General features: G+C 51.4%; 3 protein-coding genes across 14 annotated transcripts in view; 1 reads left to right on the plus strand and 2 right to left on the minus strand.

Annotated features, from left to right (window-relative positions):
- Window positions 1-9,818, minus strand: part of VAV2 (vav guanine nucleotide exchange factor 2) — a 100,370-nt gene extending 90,552 nt beyond the window's left edge. For all 4 annotated transcript variants that reach the window (NM_204142.2, XM_046901616.1, XM_046901615.1 and 1 more), the window contains exon 1: window positions 9,252-9,818. In NM_204142.2, the coding sequence (NP_989473.2) occupies window positions 9,252-9,455 (204 nt within the window). In that variant the 5' untranslated portion in view covers window positions 9,456-9,818. The remainder of the gene's footprint in view (window positions 1-9,251) is intronic.
- A 2,941-nt stretch (window positions 9,819-12,759) lies between these two features.
- On the plus strand, window positions 12,760-16,068 carry LOC100858426 (putative uncharacterized protein BRD3OS). Of its 2 annotated transcripts, none has more exons than XR_005840561.2 (2): window positions 12,760-13,000; window positions 13,505-16,068. XR_005840561.2 is itself a non-coding variant. In XM_025141464.3 (2 exons), the coding sequence occupies exon 2, from the start codon at window positions 13,998-14,000 to the stop codon at window positions 14,265-14,267; it is 270 nt and encodes an 89-aa protein (XP_024997232.2). In that variant the 5' UTR covers window positions 13,305-13,364; window positions 13,505-13,997; the 3' UTR covers window positions 14,268-16,068. The 2 variants fall into 2 exon arrangements, 1 of the variants encoding a protein (XP_024997232.2); XM_025141464.3 differs by lacking the exon at window positions 12,760-13,000 and adding an exon at window positions 13,305-13,364.
- A 1,006-nt stretch (window positions 16,069-17,074) lies between these two features.
- BRD3 (bromodomain containing 3) overlaps window positions 17,075-27,495 on the minus strand; it is a 41,648-nt gene continuing 31,227 nt past the window's right edge. For all 8 annotated transcript variants that reach the window (XM_025141463.3, XM_004945957.5, XM_004945958.5 and 5 more), the window contains 6 exons: window positions 27,065-27,193; window positions 26,364-26,555; window positions 25,299-25,534; window positions 24,484-24,776; window positions 22,511-22,639; window positions 17,075-21,703 (listed from right to left, as the gene is read on the minus strand). In XM_025141463.3, coding sequence (XP_024997231.1) covers window positions 21,588-21,703; window positions 22,511-22,639; window positions 24,484-24,776; window positions 25,299-25,534; window positions 26,364-26,555; window positions 27,065-27,193 — 1,095 coding nt within the window. In that variant the 3' untranslated portion in view covers window positions 17,075-21,587. The remainder of the gene's footprint in view (window positions 21,704-22,510; window positions 22,640-24,483; window positions 24,777-25,298; window positions 25,535-26,363; window positions 26,556-27,064; window positions 27,194-27,495) is intronic.

The following is a 27,495-nucleotide window of genomic DNA, read 5'->3' on the forward strand; positions in this document are numbered from 1 at the left end:
GAGGCACCATCTTCCATCGATAAATTCTGGTGGTTTTTTTTTTCCTATAGAGATTCTCTCCCACCCTGGCAGCTGTATGCTAATTTCCCCTCAGCACTGCTTTATTATCACTCGGAACAGATGTTGCAGCCGCTCCAAAACGCAGAGGTGACAAAACCCATTAACCCAGCCCAGCAGCCAGGCTGGGCATCGAGCAGCTGCGACAGGGAAGGGCTCAGCCCCATCCCACTCCTCCACCAAACACCAACAATGGAACGGGACCAAAAACCCACCAGCGGGAACACCCGTGGACATCAACACAGATGGATCAAAGAAGGCAATGCCAGACATCAACGCGGCCCAAAACCTCAAGGAAATCAGCTATAGGAGCCCCTGTGGGTTTTACAGCTTGGGCCCAAACATGCATGCACTGACTTGCTGAGTGGGTGCCCGGCTTTGTGCACATGCAGATGAAGTCCCTTCCACTGCAGCCCCGAAAGGTTCAGCTCTCCCCATGGAATTGACTCCCTCCGTGCAACTCCTGGAGTAATTAATGCCAGAATCTGTTTATGACCTTTGCATAAATTGTTCTTTTCTGAAGGGAAAGCTGTTAAACACGTTAGCAAATATAATTAAAGAGGGAAAGCGGGGGGGGGGGGGCACCGAGATCTGGAGTTAAATCTGTCTAATTAGAAATGCTTATTGTGACAACCTGGCGAAGGAAAACCCTCTCAAGCAGACGCTGCAGTTCCATTAAAGCTTCCCCGTAATGCCTCCTGAGATAACCAGGCTGCCCAGACAAGGGGAACCACCTCTAACCTTTGTCACCCCTAAGAAAAGCATGGAGGTGTTCCTCCATGCAGGCGAAGCTCTGTGATGTGCACCCACACATGATGAGGCTGCAAAACCTTACAAGGAGAGGGCAGAGCACAGCAGCCCTACAACCCCAGCAGCCTTTCCCAGCCTTATCACGGCCTCATCTCTCCTCCTTCATGCCCTTTGACCACAGTTGTTGTTCATGCTGCAAGAAACGTGCTTTGCTATCAGGTGATGAGAATGTTTAACCACTCCCAGACCAAGTTCCCATCAGGGAGATGCAGACTGCATGATGCACAGAGCTGCCATGCAAAGCGCTGGGAAGCAGTGGTGGTGGAGCCCATTTATTACACAGCAATACTCAGCATTACACAGAAAACCTGCATTACACAAAATACTTGCACAGATGCAGGGCATGCTCCCGGGCCTCCAGTTGGTTTCCTAATCAGATGACCCATGCAGAGAGATATGGGGTGGATCACAGGGATGGGTGAGATGAGCAGGGCTGGCTGCTGCACGGCTGCTCCCCATGGAACAGCACCTCCTGGCACCCAGTGCTGTGACCCCACAAACCTCAGTGCGATGCCCACATGTCACATCCTGCAACCTAGCATGGGAAAACCCTGTTGGAGGAGCCCCACTGCACATCCAGCCCTCCTCTGGGTGCTCCCTGCTGCCGTCACTGAGGTCAGAGCTGAGCAGAATGAGCAAGGAAAGCCCTGCTCCTCCCTGGCAGCCCCAAAGAACAGCTCAAAGCTTCGCAGCACGGATAGAGAAGTGGAAGCCGGGCTATAAAATCAAAGTGGGAAGCCCTTCAAAGCAACATCCTGGGTTTACCATAGGTTTTATTTTATTTGCTGTTGAAAGTCACGATTCTCCCACAGCTCTCCAAGATGAGAGTTGTTTGTTTTCCTCCTCCTGAGGCTCCCCAGCAGCTTTCTTGGAAGATCACTCATGGGCAGAAGTGCTTCCCATAAGCACGTTGGGTCTCAGTAGGCACACAGACCTGCCCCAGATATGGGGCACATTGCCTGTCCTGGGGAACCACCAGGCTGTGTGTGGGCTCAACACACATTTGCTCTCCACAAACACATAACAAAATATAAATATACAACTACATACACACGTATCTCCCCCAACTCCTGTTGCTTCTGCCAGAGGTGAACCCTGCCTTGGAAACCCTGCAAGGCAAATCTATACCCTTACATGAGCGCAGCCGCTCCTGCAAACACTCCACGTATCTGATAAACCCAACACAGCCAAACTGCCTTTCCTAGAAAGCAAACCAGCCTCTAAAGCACATCTCAGTTCAGAGCAGTCTGTTGATGCTCAGTGAGGGCACTGCCTGACCCGCACAGCACTGCAATGGGGTTTCCCAGTGCAACTGTGCAGCATCCCCATCTGTGAGCCCCAGAGCAAGGCTGGATGTGTGCTCAAGGCTCGGGCATTTTTTCCCCCTCCCATGAGGCCAAATGCTTTTGTCATGCACATGGAGTGGAGCAGATTTCACAGACAATTCTGTGTTTGCAGCACAAACACGGATCACTTCTCCAGCTCCTCCCCTTCTCGGTCTGCTCTGCTCCCTGCCCACTCCCTTTCAAATACCAGATGTTCCATTTAGCAGTAAGCTACTACAAAACACAGTAAAAAGATATGAATGCTATAAAAAGGCCAATTTACTCCCCCCCCCTCCATCAGCATTAAAGCACAGGGCTTGAAGAGCAAATCTCCTCTGGAGGAACTTTTCCACCTCCCCCATTTATCAAGGCAGAGGTGGCAGCGTGAGCTGAGGTGTGAATCCCCCCCACCCCACAGACACCGCCCCGCTGTCATCGCATCCTGCACAGCTGTCAACATCTGCATCACTGCACCAGGTTCAGCCCCAGGTCAGCTGTCAGCACAGGTTCACTCTGCTCCCAGCATGGGCACGCAGGGCACCGCATAACCAGAGGTGCTCCCCAGGTCCGGCAGACCTGGCAAATTCAACCCTGAGATGTCAAGTGGTGTCACAGCAAATAAAGGCTGATTTCCAAGCGGGTCTCTACCGCAGGCAATGCTCTGCTCCATCACACCACCCATGAGCCGAAGAGCGAGTCAGGATATGAGTCAGGCTGGTGGCTTTCCAAGGAGGCGAAGGAGGACCTTCCAGCTGGATGCTGGCTGCCCAGACAGGGCAGTCCCCCAAGTTAGGAAACAACAACAGCAGATCCTGTGTTATCTCCTGCCACCCAAGCAACAGCGCGCATCGGGCGGAAGGGAGACAATGGGAAGGGAAGGCTGCAGCCTTTGTTCGGTGACGGAAAGGCTTCCAGCCATTCCAGCCATCCCATTGGGCACTTGGAGCAGGGAATGACCCTGGACAAGAATGATGTTGCAAGATGCACTCTGCAGGGCTGTTTAGATAGCCCAGGAATTCTGGTGGCTGACACAGCACTTCTGCTAAGCATCTGCAAAGCAATCGGACCCATCCGCTCCCAGATTTGTCCAATGTCTCTGATGGAGTCATTCACACTTTTGCTAAAGCACAAACACCTTCTGACACGAGGAAACAAGGAAAAAGAAAAAGGGCTCAGATGTTCCACTTGTCTTAAGCTGAGGGGCTTCCACAGGGCTAAACCCAAATGGTTACACCCCGGCTAAACCTTCCTGCTAACAAGGAGGAGACCCAGCAGGTTGCACTCAGCCAGAACGGTCTGGATTCACATCCCCAGAAGGAATATCAGCCCAATATTCGCGGAACATAATCAGAAATAGGAAAGGTGCCCACAGCAGCTTAACTCCCCAACAGCCCCACAGCCAACAGCAAAAATCCCAGCTCTAGGGAGAGGTTTGCTACCCACACCGAGTGCCCGCGCTCACAGGGCTCAGCAGCTGCAGGGCCACTGATAAACCCGAGCTCTATAGAACTCGTCCCCACCTCCCAGCCCCAACAGCAACTGCTGCAGCAGCAAAGCTTTGCTGCACGCACAGCTCTGTGCTCTGCTTGCCCCCATGCAGAGCTCACAGAGGGTGGAGGACAAACGCGGCCGCTCCTTGGGTTGCATCATTGGATGGAACACAACACTGAGCTGCAACCAAAGAAAACAGGAGAGGAGGGGGGGGGGGGGGAAAGAAGTGTAAAAAGTCATTCTTATTAGAAACAGAGCTTTTCCAGGCTGCCCTGTTCTTGATAGGGGAACGCAACACCGGGAGAAGTCATTTCATTAACAGCGGGTTTGAAGTTGCAAAACCTCTCATCTTTATTAGCAGTCGCCCTGAGATAGAAAGAAAGCCTTTCCGTCTCCTTAGAAAAGCAACTTCAGAGGGAACACAGCTTTGGATAACGCAGAGTCCTGGGGGTGCAGAGTACAGGTGCACGGGGTGGGATCTGAGCAGGGAAGCTGCACTCACTGCTGTGCCCTCAGTTGGATCCTTCACCTGAAAGCAAGGCCAGCACAAGGGAGGAGGAAGAAAGCTGTCATGTAGCCCTAGGGAGGTGTGTCTGTGCTCGAAATCAATAACTAACAATGAAAACGGAGCTGTGGGATCAGCATAGTTTGAGAGAATCCTTAAGGAGGGCTCAGCTCAGAGGAATTTGAGCGGAGAAGTACGGCAGCGTGAGGGCTGCAACCCTGCGCTGAGAAAAGGGCTCTGTCTCTTTAAGAACGGACAAAGCAGCCGATCAACAATTCGCCCTGGGGTCAGTCTGAAGCAACATTTCTGTCCGAGCCAAGAGCTGGGCTCCGTCTGGCTGCGGAGGAGCAGAAGGGAGCGTTGGGTCTGCAGCACCCATAGGGTGCAGGCAGGGGGTGATGCTCAGCCCCCAGTGCTGCACAGCCATTCCTCTCAGCACAGCATAACCCCACTGCACACCTGGATTGGTCCAGCAAAAGCCTCAAATCCTGCAGCCCAATCCCCCACTCAAGCACTGGGCCCAGACGCAGCCAAGCAGCTCAGTACCACTGCTGCACAACGGCAGTTTGTCTTGCAGGAACCCAGCACCGAGGTGTCCGTTGCCTGGCTGTACCCCAACCCAATGGGATGTCACCAAAGATGCACAAAGGAAGCATTTTCTGCAGCTCATCAGCATGCTGTTGGGAGAAAGGCCAGCTTCCAAGCTTGGTCCCACATGGAAGAGTGACAGAACAGCCTGGGTTTGGGGCTTTGTGTTTCTCAAGGTGACTATTCACCAGGCTGCTCCTGCATGGCACCGAAGGCAGGTATTTAACTCTCATCAATCATTCAACGGGGGAAAAACCAACCATCCTCACTGCTTTTTTATGCTCCTTGGCACAGCCCACAGGATCCATCCAACACCTTCAGTCACCCCCTGCCCCAGCAGAGCACACGGGAGCCTTCAGCCTCGGGTCACACCGTACCTCATCACCTCAGCCAGCAGAGGAAGAGGGCACTGCCTCCACCTCCAGCACTGCCCTCACATCCAGCAAGGTTTCGGGGTGCTCTCTGATGTTTGCTCCCAGTGATGCTGTAAGGAAGATGGGAAGGAAAACTGCAGCGGGTTCCTATTCGCAAGGCGCTCATGAGTTCGGCCCTGCAAAACAGAGCACCTTCCCCCCCCCCCCCCCCAACTTTGTAAAGCTCAGCACATCCGAACGGGAAGTCAGTGAGACACAGTAAACAGTGATCTGTAATGAGGCCATTTTTTATAGCCGCTTTTGGAACAGAACTCGACTTCAAGAAGCAGAGAGTAAATAAAAAGCAAGGGGACCTGAGCGGGGTAAATCAGAGCTGCTACGGAGCAGCAAAGAGATGGAGAGCCCGAGGTGAGAGGGGTCGGCCTCCCTCTGCCTGGGAAACCACCGCCTGGGAGCACGGATACACTGTCCTATAGGGGAACTGCCCTCCTGCATGCTGGAAGGGGGGGGGCGCATTCCCAGCCCACCAGGCTGGGTTCTGTCAGCACCATGGGGCAGCGTAAAGCCTCAAGGCTGGACCGTGATCAACCAACCACCTGCCAGCTCCAGTAACACTGTATTCAAGTTAGAATCTAGAATGGAAGTTCGCTGCTGTCAGGGCTCATTGAAGCAATTACAGCCACCGTTGTTACAAAGCCTCCAAGTGGCACACCGAAGTCCCAAAGCCTCGTGAATAACTGCTGCACAACATACGCCAGCGCTCCCCCACCTTCCTCGTACCTGGGGGAAGCGTTTGCAGCAAGCCACCTGCTCCCAGTGCCACAGCAAACGACCACCTACATCACCGGGAAGTGGGACTCCGATCCCAAACCATTCCCATCTTGCAGAGGACCGGCAGCCTTGCAGCTCAGGCAGGTGTGCAGCATCACGCAGCACCGCGTGCTGCTGTGTGACGGAGCAGCTGAGGCATGGGGCCAATTATATCTGCTGCATCTCTGTCTCAGGAGCCCTAATAAAACCTCCGGGCACTGCAGACCGAGATGGATTATCCACAAAGAGATGTCAATATGCAACAAATAAAAACCCTTAATGAGCTGACCGCTGCTGTCAAGCTGATGTCTGTGCACACAGATGCACCCATCAGACGTGCGGTTGCTTAATTTCAAGTATCCAGGAGATGGAATCACTGAGGTTGGACGAGACCTCTGCAATCCTCCAGCCCAACCCATCCCACTGCCATGTCCCTCAGTGGTGCCACATCCAGGGCCCCCTCATGGAGGATTAGTTTTATCCAAGGCAAATGCAAATTAAAAGAAATCAATCTGCAATCTCCCCTGGACGTGCAGTAAGCAGCCTCGCCGTGCTGAACGCAAGTGGAAAGTCGTTTCATTTGTATTTGGCCTGAGACTTAACCAAATGATGATTCAAAGCTAATTATTGATGGAAATCTCGAGCTCACAGCTCTCCATCTCACAAAGAGAGCACGGGGCGGAGAGCAGCTGCACCGCACCATGACGGGCAGTGGGGAGAGCAGCAGGGTGCTGGGCACGGCTTTGTGTAGGAGCAGGGAGGGCGAGTTGGAGGGTGCTGCACCCGCCCACATTTGGGTATCAAAACGCCTCGCACCACTCTCAGCCAGCTGGCAAAACTGCTTAAACTGCCCCCCAAATCCAATCACGGTAATCGACGTGGTGATCAATAAGTGCTGAGGGCACGCACCGCAGCCCCGCTCCCACCTCTCCAGAAACAGCCTCCACAGCAAAAGCAATCAGCAGAAATTAAGTTTTACTCCAGGCTCACCAGCAGCCACCTCACATCTGCCAACTCTCAGAACAGAGTGGGGTTTTAAGGCTTCTTCCTGCTCCTTATGTCTCCATAGAGGTTCAGCAACTTCGGGCAGGCAAGCAAACACGGTCACCCTGTCCTGCCAAGCATCACCGGGGAACCCTGCCTCTAGGATCCAGCAGGAAAAAAGCAAGCCAGAGGTCACAACCTCCTTGGGTTTAGCAAATAAATGAGTTAAAGGAACACAGCCTGGTGCCATGGAGCAGCATGGAGTGGGAGCACAGTGAGGAGCCGTGGGAAGGGGACACCGTGTCACCCCTCTGCAGCACAGGGGGACCCCCGCAGCCTCACCCACTGCAGAGCTGAACCAAACCAGCGGGGGTGGGGGAAGGAAAGAAAACACACGACAGTGTCTGGATCTTCGCTGAGATGGGATTTCACCTCCGGCCTTTGAAGTGGTGCTCACCTCAGGCAAAAAGCTGTTTCTCATTACGCACCTGCACAGCGCCATTTGATTCACTCAGAAGGGGGATGACAGAGTGTTGCTGGGTGTTTCAAGTCTGGCACACGTGCTCTGTCCCCTGGCACTTCAGATAAATAGGGAACCTCTCTGCACAAGGCATGCAGCTGGTGACCCAGCCCAGCCTGTCAGCCTGAACACACATTTACACATCCAAAACCACCTCTGAAGTTTGAACACACTCTGTCTTGCACATCCCAGCCCGTGTCTGAACGCATCACCGCCGTCTGACCAAAATCCACACCTCCCTCAGGCTCAGCTCAGCCCACCCTCCCCCTAAAGCCAACGAAGCACCGGGGTATTGCAGGCAGAAAGCAATAGAGGACAGCAGGGCTGTGAGCTCTCACCTCCACTGAGCAGCTCCTGCCCCGCATGGGCAGCTGGAGCTCCTTCCCACACTGCTGCTGGGACCTTCCCCACATCACAGCTGCCATCCCTAAACCTGATCTTCTTTCCCCCAGGGCAAGGATTAAACCCAACCCAGGTTTGCAGGGCTACAGTATTTCCTTGAAAGAACAACTCCAGGTTGCGCATTCACAGCGTGTTCTAACAGAGCTCCCCACAGCTCCAGTGGGACAGCTTCTATTTGGTCACAACTGCCTGCACAGAAGGCAGTTTGCTCAGTTTACAGCCTGGAGAGCCAAGGGGAAACCCCCAGCATTGCTGCAGCCCAGGAAGGCGCATCATCTCGTGGTATTCACGCTCAGCATCAGGCCTGAGCAGCTCCCAGGTGAGCCATCCTTGGGCACACAGCTCCCCAACTACAGGCAGCTGTGTGCTGCTGGGAGGGAGGGCAGGACAGCCCCAAACCAACCTCACCCTGGCACACAACTCCAGCACAACAAGGGAGAGGCACTTGCGGCCACGCAGCGTGCTTGCACAGCACAGCACAACTCAAGATCGCGTTATACATTAGCTTCCAATACTTGGATAAGCAGAATTCTCACGTGCCCTCGTGAACAGGAAATTTCCCCTCCCTGCTCACCGAGGGATCCTCAGCACAGGGGACGGGGCTGCACGGTTTGCTGTTTGCAATCGATTTCGTTTCCCGACTCCCATGCAAATACCGCACAGCTCGACATGCAAAAAACACAGCAGGGCATTCGAAGCCGAAACAACCAGAGCCGGTTTGAGGTTCTCCTCCATCAAAACAGTCCGAAACTGAAAACAATTCCAAGGGACGGAATCCTAAAGCTTTCCAGTTCCCGTACGTCCGAGTCGGGGCGGGAGCTGGGCAGGAGGACGGCAGGACACGGCGAGACATGGGAATAGCGATGGGGACAGCAGGGAGCGCGGCGAGAAGTGGGAATGCGGATGGGAGCAGCGCGGAGCGCCCCGAGCACCGCCGCCCCCGGTGCGGGAAGGGGCTGCGGGACACCGGGATGTGGGGAGGAGCGCGGCCGTTCTTTTTCATTTTCCTGGGGAAACTTTTGCTCTCAAGGTCAGTTTCCTCCCAGAGCAACACTGGAGCCCGCCGGCTCCTCCAGCGCATCAAAGCCGAATTAATGGCTCGTTAAGAGCCCGGAAAGTAATCACGCAGCCCTCAGCACTGTTAGTTGCTTTTGTTTCCGGATGATGTAAATACGGGGGAGAAGTTTCCTTCTTTCCCGGGGACGGATCCCCCCCGCCCCCCCCAACCCGTTCCCGTTGTCCCCCCGCAGCGGTTGAGCCCCGCGGTGCGGGAGCCGAGGAGGCGATGCAGACATCGGCACAAACCCGCCCCATCCACGCGTGCCACGAAGTTTTGCGCCAACACCACAAAGAGCCCCACGGAACCCCGACCCCCCCCTTCCTACCTGGGACATCTGCGGCCTGAAGTTGATGTCCTTGAGGTCGATGGAGCCGGGGGAGAGGTTGTGCAGCAGTTGGCACAGCAGCACCCCGTCCCGCAGCGCCTGCGCCAGGTCGAAGACCACCGCCGAGGGCCAAACCACGCGGTGGTTGGGGGGCAAAACTTTGCAGTCGATCAACCACCGCCCGCACTGCCTCCACTCCTCCATGGCCGCGGCCCCGCTCGCGCTCTCGGCCTTCCTCCTTCCTCCTCCTCCTCCTCGCTGCTCAGCGAGGGGCCGCTCCGCTCCGAGCCACCGTGCTACGGCTCCGCTCCATCGCCGCCCGCCGCCTGGGGAAGCATCGCATCGCTCCTCCGCGGAGGAGGAGGAGGAAGGAGGAGGAAGAGGAGGCGGGGGACGGCGCGGAGTTTTCCGGCGGAGGGCTGCCCCTGTGCGGCCCCACTGCCTCGCTCAGCCACGCCGCATCGCCCCGCGGACAAAGGAGCCGCCGCCGCGTAAGTTGCGTCCCCCCCGCAGGCACTGCCCCAGGAAAGTTGCGGGGCCCCACCTGCACGCAGCACGGCTCGGACTGCCGCCGTACCGGGTGGGAGTTTTCTGCTCCCCCCGCACGGCCCCGCAGCCCCCGCCCCGACGGGAGGAGCTCCCGGACCGCCCCCCCCCCGCCCCTTTGTCTGCGGGAGCCCCAGCCGGGCCGGGGGCGGTGCGTTGCCGCCTCCGATTTTTTTTCTTTCTTTTCCTTTTTTTTTTTTTTTTCCCTTTATTTTCCCCTTCTTTTTTTTTTTTTTCCCCACTTTCCTTTAATTATATCTCCCCTCTCTTCCTCCTCCCCGTGTTTCCTCCCCTTTGCTTCGCGCAGAGCCGCCCCACTCTGCAGCCCCGACGCCCCCAACCCCACACCGCCCCGCACCCCGTCCCGCTTTGTCTGCCCGCTCCGCAGCTGCTGTTCGGGCCGCAAACACCGCACGGAGACGCAAACCCCAAACAAACAATCGCGTCCCTTCCAAACACAAAGAGAACTCGGACACTTAATTACCGGTGTGTTAATGACAAACCTCATCTCTCAGCCATTCAGTCCTTGGCAGCAAATTCTTGAAAGTCTCTAATTTTCACTGTTGGCATCCATCCAGCCCAGCACAGCCCAGCACAGCCTCTTTTCGGATCAGCTCTCAGTTTTCTTCAGAGATCCTCTCCCAAGAGTTTGCCAATCCATTCCCACCACGGAGACACAGAGAGGCAGAGCAGGGAGCAGAGCCTGGGCTGGGGTCAGCAGTTCACCTGGGCATCCAAACGCAAAGCTGACCTCATCCAAATAGAGGGGATGGGGAGAGAGCAACACCACCCATATGAGCCCTCATTTCCAAGATGGGGAGGAGGATCCAGGACTTGTGTGGTGCCCAGATTGCAAGGGTAGTGGGAGGATGGTTGGACTAGATGACCTATAAGGTCCTTCCCGACCCTGAGATTCTATGATTCAGATCCATGCAGGGGAACAGGGATGGAGCAGCACCTGTGTGCCCCAGCCCTGCAATCAGAGCTGTGCTGTGCCCCACCTGCGCTCAGCAGCACTGATTTCAGGCTGCACTGCCTTGTACCCAGATCTCTCACAACAACTTTCTTGTTGAAGCTCTTTGTTAAGGTTTTCTCGTGGGTCTCCTGCAGGAGCTGTGGAGAGGTTCGCTGTGTGCTGGGCTGCCCGGTCAGCTCAGGTCTGTGGGTAGAAAACTATAGAGGGGTGTTTGCTCCAGCTGTCTAACCAGGGCTGCTGGCAAAGGCCTGCCTTTTTGCTATGTGGTTATGAGCAGAGTTGGGCCCCGGACACTTGGAACAGTCACAGCAGCCTTTGGGGGTGGTGCCGAGGGAAGTTTGCCTCTCATCCACTGGGAAAACAGCAGAGAGAGCAGTAAACTAACAAAACAGCAACGATAAAAAGAGTAGCAAACGATGTGTGTGTCTGTGAGGCACCCAGAGGTGGACATCTCCCTCTGCTGGGGATTGGGTGCAGAGCTGCACTGATGCTATGACTGAGCCTGAGAGGTAACCGAGGGTGCTGGAAAGGTAACAGCAGGAGTAGCATCGTGATATTGCCATTCCAAAACACTCTCAGTCATGGAGTGCAGGCCGGCAGTGAGTGCTGCGGGGGGGTACTGAGCTGAGAGGGGCTATTGGGTTGTGGGGGTGTAACTGAGGGTATGGAAAGGGAAGGGGGAAGAGAAGAAAATAGGAAAGGAGAGGAAAAATAAGGAGAGAAGAGTGGAGAGGAGAAAAGAGAGAGGAGACCCTCCAGGACCCCCCCCACCATTTCCGAGGCAGCCCCGTCCGCGTGCCGCCATCGCCCCCTCCCGGAGCGGTCCGTGCGTGCAGCAGCGCAGCTCCGGGCCGGGTTCGGTACCGGCCCGCTTGGAGCCGACGTAGCGCTGTGTTGAGCGTCGGGAAGGTTTGGGTGCGGGCGGCCTCCCGCACGACCCCGCGTTTTGGTGACGGCTTTTTATCCACCTTTTGCATCTCCTGACCGATATCCCTGATCAGCTGCCGGCCCACAGCTGGTCAGCCAACAGCATGGCCAGCCTCCCTCTGCAGGTGTGCCAGGCCAGCTGCTTAACAACGTGCTGTTCAAGATGCTCCTGGGCTTCCCAGAGCCCTTAAAGCCACCGCATTGTGATTAAGAGCCCTCCTACTTTGTCACTTTGGGGTTATGGATAGGGTTAGGGTTACAGTTAGGGTGATGGTTATAGTTAGGGTGATGGTTATCTTTATGGTTAGGGTTTGGGTTACAGTTAGGTCGTGGTTAAGGTTACGGTTAGGGTGGGGGTCACAGTTAGGGTTAGGTTATGGTTACAATTAGGGTTCCAGTTAGGGTTGTGGCTACGGTTATGGTTTGCATTGCATTGCATTGCAGTTCCAAGGGCGGTCATCCTGACCGAAATAAAAGCGTGTATTTGTTCTATCAAAGGAGGTAAGCACAAAGATGAGTACAGATGCTGGGTCTGAATGACACCATCCTGACTCATCTCTCCCTGTGTCCGGTCAGCCCACCTCCTCACACATCCTTTGTCCGGGTGCGGTGGTTGCAGCGATTGCAGCCCTCCTGCCCTGTGCTTCAATATGGGGCAGCCATGGGGCAGGCAGAGGAGCTGCCCCAGCACTGCACAGGGCTCTCACCTGATCCCTTCTGCTGCTGCTGCCGCTTCCAGGGTTTATTTTCAGTCGGGAGGGCCCCGCTGGCAGCCGGCACGGAGCAGTGCTGCAGCGGATGGGCAGAGGCAGCTGTTGGCTTTGGGGCTGCAGTTCCCCCCCCCCCCACCTTCCCATGCTTTGTGTCAGCGGTGCAGCCACGCACACAGCGGTACCTTCTGCTGTGCTCTGAGTTCTGGGAGGGCATTTCAGAGGGGATTGGAGAAAAAGAAAGTGAATCTATGCCAAATATATATATATATATATATCATGAAAACGTTGAATCTGCTTCCAGTTAATGATTTCGGATTTTAATGATTTTGCATCCTGCAGCCTCCACCAGGTGGGGCCTGGGCTGACTCCTCTGTGCTGCCTGGAGGCGGACGGAGCTGCAAAGCCGCGACATTTCCAATAGTAAACACATCCACAGCGCGCTCCTTCATGTGCCTTCCTGCCTTCTCTTTGTGTTTGGTCTCCGTCTCCCGGGAGCGGGGAATGCAGCGTGTCTGATAGACGCCAACCCCGCACAACGGAGCAGAACGCGGCTTCCTCCGGATCAGATGGCGCTGCGATCGCAGGACGTAAGAAGATTGCGAGTTTAAATTTAGCATCGCCAGGAAAGGAGCGGGCCCTCCTCACAACGCGTTTCGTGCCGCGTTAGCCGGGGGGTTCCCACGGCCGGAAAGGCAGAGCCCACCGCGAGGATGCTGCGCTCACGGGGCTGCGGGGGTCCCGACGAAGCGGCTCCGCACGGCTTTCCCGCAGCGCTCGGACACGCGTGGAGCGGCTCCGCGTCCCCCCCCGCCCGGGCCGGCCCCGCTGCTGGCTCCGCCCGCCGTGATGCGCTCAGGAGGCGTCTCCGCTGCCGCCGCTCCGCCGAGCCGAGCCGAGCCGAGCCGCGCCGGGGCCGGGCCGAACCGAACCGAACCGCACCGCGCAACGCGGGTACGGGGCGGGGGGAGTGGGGATGGGGGAACGCGGCCGCGTCATGGGGATTGGGGGCTGAAAGAGATGGCGGTGAGGGTGGTGGGAGGGGGGAAGCGCGGGGTGGGCCTCGCCGTGACCCCTCGCTGTGCCCCCCCCAGGTTGAAGCGGCGAAGCGAGGAGGAAGGAGATCGATGGGCGGCCATCTGGAGAGACCTGCAGCGGCGTCTCGGCCTGCAGCGATGGATGCGTGATCTGCAGAGCGCCGTCCGTCCGTCCGTCCGCGTGCAGCACAGCGGGGGGTCCACGCGCCGTGGCCGCTCCGCTTCGCCCCATCCCAGGGGCACCCCGCACCCCGTCAGCCCCGCACGCACAGCTGCTCGGAGGGCACCGGGACGCGCAGGCACTGCCAGCCGAACCGCGCCGCGATGTCGCCGCTGGGTGAGCTGCGGGAAGGCCCCGCGTGTCCCTTTGGCCAGGCCGGGCTGCCCGCAGGGAGCGCTGAGTCCGCGCGTCCCCTGCCCTGAGCCGGCCCAGCACCGGCTGCGTCCCTGGGATGCTCAGCCCTGAGCGCAGCGCTGCAGCCGAGCTGCTCCGAGCCAGCGGGGCGTATTTCGGGAGGAAGTTCTCATCTCTGAAGGTGCCCTTGAGCAGATGAGTGAGAAAGTGATGAACGGGCGGGTGCCCCTGCCTGAAAAAGCCTTGTCCGAGGGCTACGCGCGGCTGCGGTACCGGGACACGTCGCTGCTCATCTGGCAGCAGCAGCAGCAGAAGTTGGAGTCGGCCCCCCCCAACACGTACCTGAGCCGAAGCCGCAGCATGTGGTACTCACAGTACGGCAATGAGGCCATCCTGGTGCGGGACAAGAACAAGCTGGACGTCTCCAGGGACACGGGGCAGTCCAAGTTCTGTGCTATCATGTAATATTGTGTCCCAAATCTGCACGTGGACACGAAGCAGGCTTGCACCATCCCAACCGCAGGGCTGCGGCCAAAGCGGCGCACGGGATGGGTCTGAGCGGCTGCTGGAGGTTCCTACTGCTTTGTGCTGTCGGTGGCATCCCATGTTGGGTGTTGTCGAGTGCGTGCAATGGAAACTGGCTTGCTCGGGATGTGGGAGCTGGCAGCGTCCAACTGGACCACGTGTTGCTGGGATGGCTGTAGCAGAACTCCTGCCTGGGACAGAGAGCGTTGAGAACTCATCTCAGCCTTCAGAGCACTTAGCAGGAAAGGAGCACTGCAGTTTCCCAGCAAAGTGCCCTTTCTGGTGCCGGTTTGGTGTTACGGAAACAATTGACAGGTGGCACTTTTGGAGCCAATGCAGCAGAGCCCCTCCGTAAGAAGAAAGCAGCACACAGCTCCTGGAGGGCACTCGGTGGGTGCTGCCTGCGGGCAGAGGTTGGCTGCAGGAGGAAGCAGCCTGCTGAGGGTTGCTCGGCGTTTCAGTTTTGTTGCATGTGGTCGCTTGGATGGATTTATGTGCTAATTCTGGTTGGATGACATCTCATTTGGTGCGCGCATACTGTGTTTGACAGTGTTTGTTTCAGCCGATGGAATGCAAGGTCAGGCTGAGAACCCAGCCCAGCAAGCACCCAAACCTTTCTTAAGTACAAAGCAGCACCATTTGCAGGGCTGTTAATTGCGTGCCCAGCACTGCAGTGTAACACTGGGCTGAAGGCACAGCCCTGCCTGGACACCCCACCCAGCAGTGCTGGGACACGGGCTCAGCTCCAGGCAATCCAGGACCTGGTGTTGACCTCAAGGTGGATCATTTACCCGCCTGAAGTCGGGCATTCTGTTGTATTTATCCCAAACCTCTCCCTTTAAACATCGTTCAAGCACTTTATTTTAACACGGTGAAGAAGAACCTTCTCCCCCTCTCCCACGTGCGCTGATTGCCAGAGCACAAAGGCACCGAGCAGCACACACCTGTGTTACCCTGAGACCACACCGAGGGGATGCACTGCAAACCACGGGCAGCTGTTTGTAATGTAACTATTAATGCATGTGTGCGTGTTTGGTGCTGTGTGTGTGTGTGTGTGTGCTCGTAAAGCTAAACCTGCTGAGATGGACCTCCGTGCTTCCCCCACCCGCGTGTCGCTCTGTGCAGATGCTCCTCTTGAGCTCGACAGGACGAGCTGGGAAATGTTATGATGCCGTTTGCTCAACCTGGGAAGCAGCACTCAGCACACGAGCTGGACTCAGGGAGCTGCCGGGTTGGGCAGAGCAGTGGGTGCTCCTAGCAGGGGGCTCACACAGTGCCCACGGAGCGCTGACTGCAGCCTGAGGATGAGGGAGGGCAGCAGCACGTCCCCACCGCCCGCTGTTCCTTTTCTTTACTTTTCTTATAGAAAAAGAAAAACCCACATAGATTTATTTTTTTAATTTGGGTAAGAAAGATGGCGACGACCTCGGGTGTAATCGGCCCCTTTTTGTTCACGTGGCTGCTAACCAAAATTCAGTTGGAAGAGCTATTGAGGAATGGAAACTGAAGTGTGTGCCTGCGTCCTTCCAGGGTACGACAGCATGGAGCGGTGTGACTCGTCCTTCCCCTCCATCCCTGAGCGTGAGTGCATTTTCCATAGCCGAGTCCCCATTAGTCACAGTAGCTTCGTGGAGTGGCTGCTATGAAGTGAGCGTTGCTGCAAGCAGTGGTGTTAGATGCACTTGTTGAAAATGCTGCTGTAGCCTCTTGGATAAAGTGCATTAAAAGTGATTTGAATGCGTTGCTGTGTGCACGCTTTTTTCTTCTGCACCTTTAGCACTGTGGCACGTAGAAGCTGCTGTCACTCCCACACTCAGCCCCAGCAGGGCACTGCTGTGTGTGCACAGTCCCAGTCCGACTGCCCTGAGCCTCCACTGTTCTGTTCTCAGCCTCCTCCGAGCCACGAGGAGCAGTCATAAAGGCAGGGATGAAAAAGCATTTCCTTTGGAGGAATGGCTGTCAGCGCAGAGCTGTGCTGGTACGACAGTGAAGCAAAGCAGGTTTGCTGATCAGAGCATTTAAAGCCAGTGAGCAGGAACAGGGTTAGAGAAAGATTAACCCTGCTGGAGCCTGGCTGCTGTAACCCCTCTGTATAAATAAAGCACCAGGCACGCATCTGAGAAAGCCAAGAGAAAAAACCACCTCCAGCAACCAGAATAGCTTTTGGCCGCTGCACAGCAATGCTAAGAACTCTGCCCCGAGTGTGAGCACTGCTGCAGCCCCTCCTTCCCCAAATGCACCTCCTGCGCCTCAGCAGCACCAGGGTGAGCTGGTAAGGAAATCCCCTCTGGTTGCTCTGGGTCTTGGGGGCTACTAAATAGTCAGCATGGAGCTGCTGACGCTATTGCAGCTCAACTTACCTCCATCACATGCAGCTCTCACACGAACCGAGGAGGGTAAAACATCATCCCCTGGCTGCCCCTCTGCGTTAAAGCAGCCCAAATCTGCCACCAAAGGAGAGGTGCGTTTTGCCCATGGGGTGCTGAGCTGCCATGCAGAGGGGCTCCAGGCCACACTGGCAGCCCAGCATCGCCTGTGCCCTGCAGGCACTTTGCCCATAGAAGTGCAACAGCAGCAGTGGGACTGCAAACTGACATCCACGTTATCTTGACTCACAGCACCAGGACGTGCAGTCTGTTTACACTCCTCTGGTGGCAGTGCTATGCAGCTACACCAAACCAAACCCTGCAGGCTTTCAGCTGGAGAAATGCAACGGGGGGGATAGGGGGTAACAAACCACACACACAGAACTATTTGTCTTTTTATTATGAAAACAAAACAGACGCCCCAGGACCAGGGTCCATTACCAGTAACATCAAAGATTACTTCCTAACTTCTGTCTTCTCCAATTCTGTCGTGTTTGAGGCCAGCAATTTGCAATAAACAAGCTAAACTACTTACATTGACTTCTTTTTTTTTTTCTCCTCTCTTCAGTAACTGACATTTACAGGAATATACTAGAAATGGCACTAAAAAGTTTTAAGAAAGAGTTACGGTAAGTTTGCATGCACATCATACAGAAAAGTAACAGCTTTTGTTTTTTAAATATTAAAAAAAGGGGAAAAAAAAAATCATACAAACAGTGAATCTTCCTGGCTTGGTGATGCCAGGAGCAGGGATGAGCTCCCACGGCCTGTGCCAAACCCCAGAGCTGCTGGTTTCTTTCTTTCTCTTTTAAAAATGACACTTAAAAAGATATGCAAATCCCATTTCTTGTTTAAAAAAATGCAGCCTGTTGTTTTTTTTTACAAGAGAGTGCTGCTCATGGAATGGAGCCTCAGCCCGGGTTTATCTCCAGCAGTGCAGCACCTGCCTGCAGTCAGCCCCACTGGGAACTGCCCACGTGTTGGAATACAGCTCAGAATCCAGCACAAAAAGGTGGTGGTTTCTCTTTGCTGTGCTCCAACCCCAGCCTTAGAAAACATCATTCCTTTCAAAACAAGGAAAAAAATTCACAACTGGTCTAAGAGTCCCCGAAACGAAGAACTAATGAGGTCACTGCAGTCTGCTTCTACCACACAGCACATGGGAAGAGACCTCACTGGTAACTAACCTGTATATATACATGCACACACGTGCCTGTGTATGTGGGGTGTGTGTGTGTGTGTGCGCATCTGTTACACACAAACAACAGCTGCAGAGCCCTGAAACATCAGCTCTGCAGCTACAAACCCCATAGGTAGGAAAGCTTCAAATCACAGCAGTACAAAACTGATTCTGTACAGACAAGGTTTGGTCAGCAGAAAGCAGCTGTACCCAATGGATCTCCTCAATGGACAAAGCAGGGCTGAGCCCCAGGGTGTGGGTCTGGGCCCACTGAGCCTTGCATCTGATGGGCTGCCCAGAAACAGGCTGACCTGACCATCAGAGAAAGCTTAGCCAGGTTTTAAAGGTGTAGTAATGCTGGTGGATGGGTACTGGGTCTGCTCAGAAGAGGAATTCGTAGGAAAAACCAGTTTCAATACAACTGTATGTGTACCTCTGAAATCAGTGTGATTTCACAGATTTCCCCTGGAAAACAAAAGTTGCAAAAATTCCAGTCTTCTTTATTCTGAAGTTTAAAAATGTTATCTCAAATGTTACTTACACATTTGATCACTTCCAAGTGATTTCGTGACACCCTACTGACACGTCATGCCATACCAACTGAAATCAATGCTCTATTCTTTCAGTTTCCAACTTGATTAAGGGCAGCTGCTAATTACTGTGAACTGAAAACACCTCTTCTTTCCTGGAGACGCTCTGATCTGCAGATACAGAAGCATCACTAATGACATGTTGGGAGACAACGAGAGCTACAGACAAAATGAAAGAAATCCTAAGAACATTCTGCAGTGAAGTCACCATTTTTTCCTGAAATAAAGGTTGTGCCAGAATGGATTTCTCCTGCAAGCTGCCATTTCATAGGAAACACCTTCCTTGCCATGAAAGCTTTCCACTCAGTGGAAGCCCAAGCCACCACCTGTGGGCTGCTCTCTGCATAGGAGCTTCCTCTGTCCACAGCAACCATCACCTCACATTGATGGTGTAGCTCGAGTTAATGCACATGGGGAAGGATTGCAGCAGGGAAACCCAGGAGCCTGTTTATCCATGCTGTCGTGGTACTCAAGTGGTTGCAATCACATTAATTAAAATACTGGTTAGTTTCGATAATGCACGTCTTAGACACTGGGTGAAACGCAGATGGAAACCAAGCCCATTATAAAAGAAACAACTAAGCTCTTCATTAGGTGTATATTACATCTCCTCATAGTCAATTCTGAAAATATATTACTAAGTATCTGTCTAGGGGAAGATTTTTTTGTAAGGGTGGAATGAAAAAAAAAATATAGCAACTAAAAATAACTTTATTGTTAATGGAAAAGAAAAATCATTCATTTCAGTAAGAATCAGAGCACCCTACAGCTCATCCGATCCCAACACGAAGGAAACTCCACCTGCAAAGACTTTCAGGGCTCCTGCCAATGGGCCCAGCACACAGTGACAGCAGAACAACACAAGGATGCTCACAGCAGCAGAGCTTCTCTCAACTCTTAGCTGAAAATGGCAGTTCCTTTCTACAGCAAATCCAGAGAGTGTGTTATTTTCACTGTCCAGAGACACAGACAGAGCCATGCCAGCTGTGTGATCTGAATGGCATCCAGTGGTAGACCCTTCTGGGTACAGCCAGCAAGACCTCAGTTGATGGGCACAAAGTGACTGACAGCCACTCACCTATGTGAGAAATAAGCATCGGTGCAATCTGCACCACTGGAGACCTCAGCAGGGTGAGTTTTAGGGCTGACCCACAGCAGAGATGCAGCCATAGGGGCTGGTACTGGGAGAAGGAAAGGCGTAACTTTCTGTTAAACTCTGTATATTTTCTTTACAATAAAAAGCTAAAAAGTTAAGAATTTACAATAAATTTCTGCCCCTCAGATTACAAACTTTATATAGTTACAGAACTGCTGTTTTCCTAAAACTGGATTATAAAATGAAAAAAATCAACACTGTTTCACAAAAAATAAAATAAAAATGGAGAAGGGGAAAGACACGTGGAAATAATACAGACAACAAATAAGGTGTTCCATTAAGAAATTACATCTACCTGTACGTCTTCAAAATCTGTACAAAACAAGAAAGAAGGGGCTGGGTTGAAAAGAGAGGACAGAAAACAAAACCCAAAGTGAACACACAAGACATGACAGAGCACCAGACACACAACAGACTGGACCGTAGCACCTGTAGGTATAAAGTCCAGTGTATTTAAATAACATCTGTGTTCTCTTCTTTTTAATCTGGTTTGAACCATATTAAAAGTCTGCATTTCTGCTGGTCTTATTACTTTTAGCGAGTTTAAAATGACCAATGTGTTTAATAAATAAAGTACTTATATATACACGTGAGACAGAGAAAACGGAGTGTATTGCAGCAGTGCAGGTGAAAACATTAGGCTGACTTGTAAGAAATTGCTAGCCTTAAAAAACTGTCTTCCCCTCATCCTCACCCTTCCCTCCCTCCTCCCTCCCCCCCTTTTTTTTCCCTTATTAATATAATTGAGGTAAACACTTCAGGATCTGGAAACCTGCACCCTGCATGACACAGAAGTAGCATTCCCTTTCTAGGAGCTCATTGCAGATACAAAGATAAAGGGTGGGAAAGAAACAAACGAAACCAAAAAGAACCAACATCCCTCTCTGAGTCCCCTGCCAGCTCAGCCTCAGCTGGAGCTCGAGTGCTCTTTTATTTTAAGCCCAGACTGAGGTGCTTGTCATGGAGAAAGTACTTAAGCATGTGTCTAATAATGAGCACATGGCTCGCCTTGGTCACTGCAGGGAGCACCCCTTGAGGCCCAGCTGAGTACTTGCAGCCAGGAGCTGTTTTCGACTGAAGCACAAACCTTCATAGAGAATGTCAATTTCCTGGAAATTAGCTGTTTGATGTTAAAAATAACGTTCCCAAGAAACTTGAGCATCCTTTGCTCCCTTCTTACCAATGTATGCCCAAGCAAAATGGAAATTTGGAGTGCTAGCAATATTAGTATGTGTAATTTCCATCGCTTATGTGCTTATAATTAAATTCATGCTTAAATACCTTCCTGAACAGGTGCCTGTGCCTCCACCACCATTAACAAAAATGTTAGCAACCCACAGTACATTAGATTTCTTTTTGTGTCTTCTGCTTTGACGTAAAAAGATGATAGCATCTGACATTTCCATCACACCGTAGACTTTGAGATTAAGAATACTAGTGCTAATAAACAAATACACCAACTAGTTCAAAAGCTAACATCTTTTAGATACAGTACCATTTTACAGATTTCTTCAAAGATTTCTTTTTTACCTTGTGTGAGCCAGGTGGGCTTATTAAAAGAGAACAGTTTGGGGAGAAGGAAGGGGCAGAAGGGAGACGTACTACAAACTCTGCAGAAACCTACTAGTTATCTCCTGCAAAGAGTTCCAAGTTCTTCCATTTTCAACCAAATTTCTTCAGTAAAAATGTATTTTAGAGACTTTACGCAAAGGGAACTGTTTGCCATAAAGTCTAGTCACACACATGCAAAGATCTTCGACCTATTCATAAAAAGAACGCGCCTGAAAAATGGAAGATACGTTTTATAACACTGGATTAAAAAACAAACAAAAAAAGTCAGAGAGGAAAAAAAACAAACAAACACCTGACCACCATGGAACAAGAGCAGTACTTTAAGGAGAGAAAGGGACACTGCAGAGCATCGGTGAGGGTGATGTCCATTCTGTGTTTCGTGTAAGTGTCCGTAGCTCATTCTGAATCGCTGCTGTCTGAGCTGGAGCCGCTGGAGCTGCTGCTGCCCGACTCGGAGGAGCTGCTGCTGCTGAGCCGGGAAGGGCCCCCAGAGGGAGCAGAGCCAGATTTCTCTGCGGGAAAGAAGGCAGCGAAGTGGTAACTTCCAAGGAGCTGAACTCAATAGAGAAGGTTTGCCAATGGCTTTTGTCATCCACAGCTTCATTCATAGCTTCGTTTTGCCTGGGCAGTTTATTGACCCACTGACTTTGCCAGCTGGAACAATGCCTGGCCCAGGGGACAGCAGGGTTTCTAATGCTGCAGGTGGCCATGAAGGTTTGGGCCCTGCACTGGAGCCCTGTGGAGGGCACTGCAGTGCTCCAATGCAGGGCCCAAACTTTTATGGGCCACCCACAGCTGTAAAGTGCTCATGGCAAGGTGGCACAGAGTGCCCAGGCAGCTGTGCTCACTGCCTGCTGTGATTCAGGGCAAGGTGGAAGCAGCTCAATTTGCACTGGAATAACCTTTCATCCCATCTTTTACACTTCTGCATTGTGAGGTGGCTTTTTCAATCCCACGATGGAGAAAAATCACCCACTAAACATGCTATGTTTGAACTATGGTACTGGTTTACCATGGTACTGTATGAACAACCATGCACAGACTAACAGAGCAGCATATCTTCCTCTGAAGTTTGAATAATCTCTAAGACAGGTCCTATTTACCACCAAGAGGAGTTTCCAACAGGATCAGAGTAGACCCCAAGAGTAGCTCAGGTGCCCAGCAGTAACTTGCTGTGCCCACACTAATGACAGACTAGGGAAAACTTCCATAGACAAGCCCAAGGCTGCACAAAGGCAGTAGGTTTGCCTTAGTGAGGAAGACTACCTGCACACACAACTTTTCAGGCATCAGTAGCACAGTAAAACCGTAGCCATTACCTTTCTTTGCAGGTTTCTTGTTGTTGTTTAACTGCCCACTGACATCCTGTAGCCGTTTTTCTAGTTCTTTCTTCTTTTCCTGAGCTAACTCCTCTTTAGACTTTGCTGCTTGCTTTTTTCCACTTGCAGCTGTGGAAGAGGAACATACAATTTCTGAAACTGCATTGTTGAGGGTGAAGAAAAGAGTGGACATTGCTATTTTACAGGGCACGTAAGTCTGTGCAAACACTTTGCAGTGAAGCTGCTAAGATCAAACGACCACACAGCAACTACACATCCCAGATAGAGGACAACACATGAAGTTGCCTCGATTGTCGAGTCACCATCATCCTGTAACATGCACTTTTTGAGAGGGACCTTCTGGAAAGTGTTTTAGAAGATAGAAATATCCATGTAATAACCTTGTGGTTACAGGTTACTTACCAGCTAGTTATATGGTCAATAGTTACACATTTGTTATTACAGAATTGCTACATGGGTTTTCTGCCCTGTAAAATAAAGTGTCCCTTAATGTTGTCAGGAGGAAGCATCTGCCATTCAAACTCAAGACACCTCACATGAGAATTGATTGCTTTAAGTTGCTTTAAATATAAAACAAAACAAACAAAAATTAAAAACCAGCAAAGGCTGGCAGACAACAGAAATGTAGCTGCCTTAGTCAGGACGGAAACGGTGAGGAGTAACAGCAGTGCTAATGCTTCTGAGCAGAAGAAATATCATTCAGAAGAGTAATTGAATGCAGGTGTTGGCCAGTATCAGAAACAGACAGGAGCCAGATATTTTGCCTGATCCAGCAAGGAAATGCCTACATTTCTGCGCACTGCTTTCAGGCAACTTTTTTCTTCTTTTAAATGGGAACTGGAAAGCAAAGTCCTAAGAGGGTGCTTGTGAACACTGAGCTCCAGAATAGGCAGCAGACAGCAGGAGAGTCTGGGGAAGGTCATGCATCAGCGTGGTGCCTACTGACCAAGCACACGCCAGCTCAGGGCATACTGGGCTCAGAGCAGGGGACAAACAGACATCTGAGGTCATCTGTGTTACTCCAAAGCAAAAGGATGCTTCTAGTTCCTAGCAACTCTGGAAAATGCTTTCCTCAGCTGCTCCAGAAGTAAAGGACTTAGGAGGAAAAGAAATCAAACCAGCATAGTAACAAGCAAAAAGAAGGGTCAGAGTCTGAGCTATGCTCAGGTGACCTAAAAGTCCCGTGGTAACAAAACAGAGGTGCTCTGCAAGAGCTGTGAGTAGCTTTTGTATTCTTAACAGAACAACTTCCCTCTTAACCTATGAGCAGATGGACTAAGCCAGGACCACCTCAGGTAGGTGACATGCTACTGCTATTTTGCTGGGGCTCAATTCTCAAGGGGCTACAATTCACTCTGTGGCTGAAGCACAGAAAAGCCTGTACCATTCTGCACGGTACACTCTCCAGTCCATTAACATGCACCTCCTTATCTGACACTGATTATTATATGGTAATCAGGCCAGTTAGGACTAGCAGTTTTGTGGCAAGCATACAACTCGGACACATCCAGAGTCCTTAGCTTACTCAAGTAAATGTGTGCAATTCATTCATTTCCTTGGTGTTTGGGATTCAAACCACACTTTCTAACTTCCTAATTAGATGATAAACTATTCAGGCTAAGAAACTGATCCTTCCACATATAGGCATGTTACACACAACATAATGAGACTGAAACTGTAGTGCCTTCTAGGTTCTAGATAAGCAGTAAGGATATCACAATGGTCTTGCAGAGGAATACAGTGATCCCTCCAAGTCTCCATGTGAGGGTCCATATGCGAAGGAAAAAACCCACAGAAAGTTTCTGCTATTTTCTCAAGTAGAAAAGAATCTCTAAAAATCCCTATCATCACATACCCAGCAGCTGGATAAAAGAATCCCAACACGCATGCCCTGATTCCAAAGCTGAGCCCAAGGGCTCGTGGAGGAATGTGTGCCCCAAGAGCTAACTTACAAAATGGTTTCCTTTGCTTTTTCTGTAAACAAGATTTCACGTATCTCTCCAGTTCTCGCAACGTTGTGGGCTTCAAGGTTTCAAAATCTATTTCTATCTCATCAGGATTGGAGTCCCTGAGGGAAGGTTCCCGTGACTGGATGATGTGCACCACTCGGCCCAGCTTCTCCCCAGGCAAGCGGTTGATGTCCAAGCTGAGCTGCCGTTTCTCATCATAGGTCATGGGCAGGCCTTCCTCCTCCTCATCCGAATCATAGGTTGCAGATGCCTGTTTTCCTCCTTTCTTGGGCTGCCTGGGGAGATTGGCAAGCATGGAAACATTCATGGGTATATAGCAGCAATGAACTCTTTCTTCTACTCCCCTTGTAATAAACATCCCAATGCATCTGGCTTTGAACCTCTAGCCAGATAGCTTGAACAGCACCACAACTTTTTCAAAAGTTCAGAAATCTGAGATAAGCTGTTCTGCTCCCACTATATTTTAGTGCTATGAGGCATGACAAGCCGAAGAAGCAGCATGGGGGCAGAAACGAAATAGCATGTTATTGCTGGCTGGGTAAAAAGTCAAAACCTTATCTGAGAGTGACTGGGCAGGAATACTGAAAGAGTCAGAGAGTAGAAATGTGATGGCTCTGCTGCCAGCCCTAACTTGAAAACTCCCTGAAGCTGTCTGTAACTGAGACACTATTTGATGGTGAGTTAACCATGCTGACAACCAAGCTTCACCAGGGAACAACAGGAACAGGAGGGACAGAACTGGGCTGAGAGCTTTTTGTGTTCCCACCTAAGGCAACTTGCAAGAGGCAAGCTCTCACCTGCTAGCTGTGGTCGTGCTGTTTGCCTTTTTAGCTGGGGCTTTCTTCTGCTGGGTTTGCTTCGGTGGTTGAGCCACCTTAGGCTTCTTCTCCTCCTCAGCTTTTACTTTGTGCTTTTCCTTTTCCTTCTCTTTGTCTTTCTTTTTCTTCTCTTTTTCCTTCTTCTCTTTTTTTTTCTTTGGTTTGTTCACTGGTGCTTGTGATAACGCAGCTAGCTGCTCATGGACTGCCTTTAGCTGGAAGAGAATAGTGAAAAAATAAATCAGACTTCAAGGCAAAATAATTGATGCCTCCACGTACTCTTCCCTCTATATCCTGGACACTTAAGTATATCTCAAAGTTAGTGAGCCTGCAGACTGAACTTCGGAAACTCTGATCTGAAGTTCTTAAAAGAATGCAGTTCAGGTGCGCAGAAGCTAACTGATGTGAAAACTTAATTATTGCCTCACAAGAGGCAAATAAAATACTTAATAGCTTTGTCTAGAGTGCTGACAACGTGGACTCTGAAATACTAGGTTTACTTCTTAAGTTTCCTACTACCTTGCTCTGAGGCATTGGATAAGCTACCTTATTAACGTTTGGTTATATTACAGCAGCACAAACAACCACTGTAGCAACTTGCACTGTACATGTGCATAGTAAGAAAAGCTATGGCTTAAGGTCTTGCAATCACAACAGTCAAAATAGTTAATTCTATGGATGGAGAACACAGTGAAAACATCCCACAGGAAGCTTGTGACAGATTTTGTTGTGCTTGAGCTCTCATACTAAATGGATCTCTCAGTGCTTCTCAGACTCCTATAGTTGATGGTGGCTGAATACTCCAGGATCCCCATCAAGAAGCCCAGAGCATCAGCACTGAGAATGTTTATCTCAAAGAAAATTAACATCGCATCAAAAATGCACTAATTATTTCCCTGCTGAGAGCTCTCCTCTTTGAGCTGGCAGAAGGAGTGATCTCCCTACTGCATCCCAAGCTAGCTGGGATTTTTAAGAACAAAATTAAATCCTCCTTCCTGCTAAGCCCTTTCTACTACAGACACACAGCTTGGCCACCACAGTAACCTGCTCCTGGAGCTCTGCCAGCCGAGTTGCTCGCTCTTCTTCCGAGTCTGAGCTGTCTGAGTCAGAAGAGCTCTCCTCACTGCTGTGACTGCTCTCTGTGCTTTTGCTCACAACTGGTGCTGTTGGAGGAGGAGGAGGAGGGGCCTCTGCAGGCTCATCAGGCATCTTTGCAAACCTCATCTCAAAGACATCCTACAAGAAAGGGGGAAAAATTGGTGACAAAGGAGCCTCACCCACAAAGACCTCATTCTGGTCTTTCAAACACGGCAGACACACTACCATAGATCAGGGTCTTACTGCACTAAATAAGATGCTGTAATAATGAAAGACGACGATCACTCTAGAACAGGGACTGAAATCATCGTAGTAAGAGACAGCTCCCCCTTTTTTGAGGGGCAAAGTTAAAGGCTGATCCAAGACTTGGCAGGGAAAGCTTTCTGAAGCATTCCCATTATTTTATGGGAACACAATCATGCCAATGATTGCAAAATTTTAAGAGTGGGATGTGGCAACAGGCTATGCCATGTGCAGAGCATGACATTTCTGCAGCAGAAGACATGAAAAGGCTCTTTTCAAGGGCTGAAGGAATCACTGACTCACTCTTGATGATGCCAAGAGCAGATCCATGCTTGGATCTCTGAATGGACACCTCACAGCTGAGCTAAACAGACCCTAAAAGATGCATTTAGCTACACCTTTACCTGGAGCTTCCTGGCCATGGCTACCACTTCGTGGTCTGGAGGATTGTACTTGTAACAATTAGAGAACATTAACCGAATATCTGCTGCAAAACCTTGTGCGTCCTGGTATTCCCGACTGTCCATCTTTTTCTGCAAGCAAACAAGCCAAAGGAAAAGAGGAGATAAAGTCATAAACAAAAGGCATTTGTAACAATTGCATGGAAGACATGTGCATCATAGAGAGAGCTCAGAACAGCTTCAAAAAAATCACACTTGTCTAAGAGAGCAGTAGTTTGACCAGGCTTATTAGTTTCCAAATAACATTTAGAGTTGCTGCTTTTTAAAACAAGTAAACAAAAACCAGACAACTAAAGCTAATATAGTTCCACAATAGTTTAAACTCTCATAATTCTAAATTTGGGTTATTTTCTTTGTTTTTAAACAATACTATG

Source organism: Gallus gallus, chromosome 17, assembly GCF_016699485.2.
Source record: "Gallus gallus isolate bGalGal1 chromosome 17, bGalGal1.mat.broiler.GRCg7b, whole genome shotgun sequence".
Lineage (NCBI taxonomy): Eukaryota > Metazoa > Chordata > Aves > Galliformes > Phasianidae > Gallus > Gallus gallus.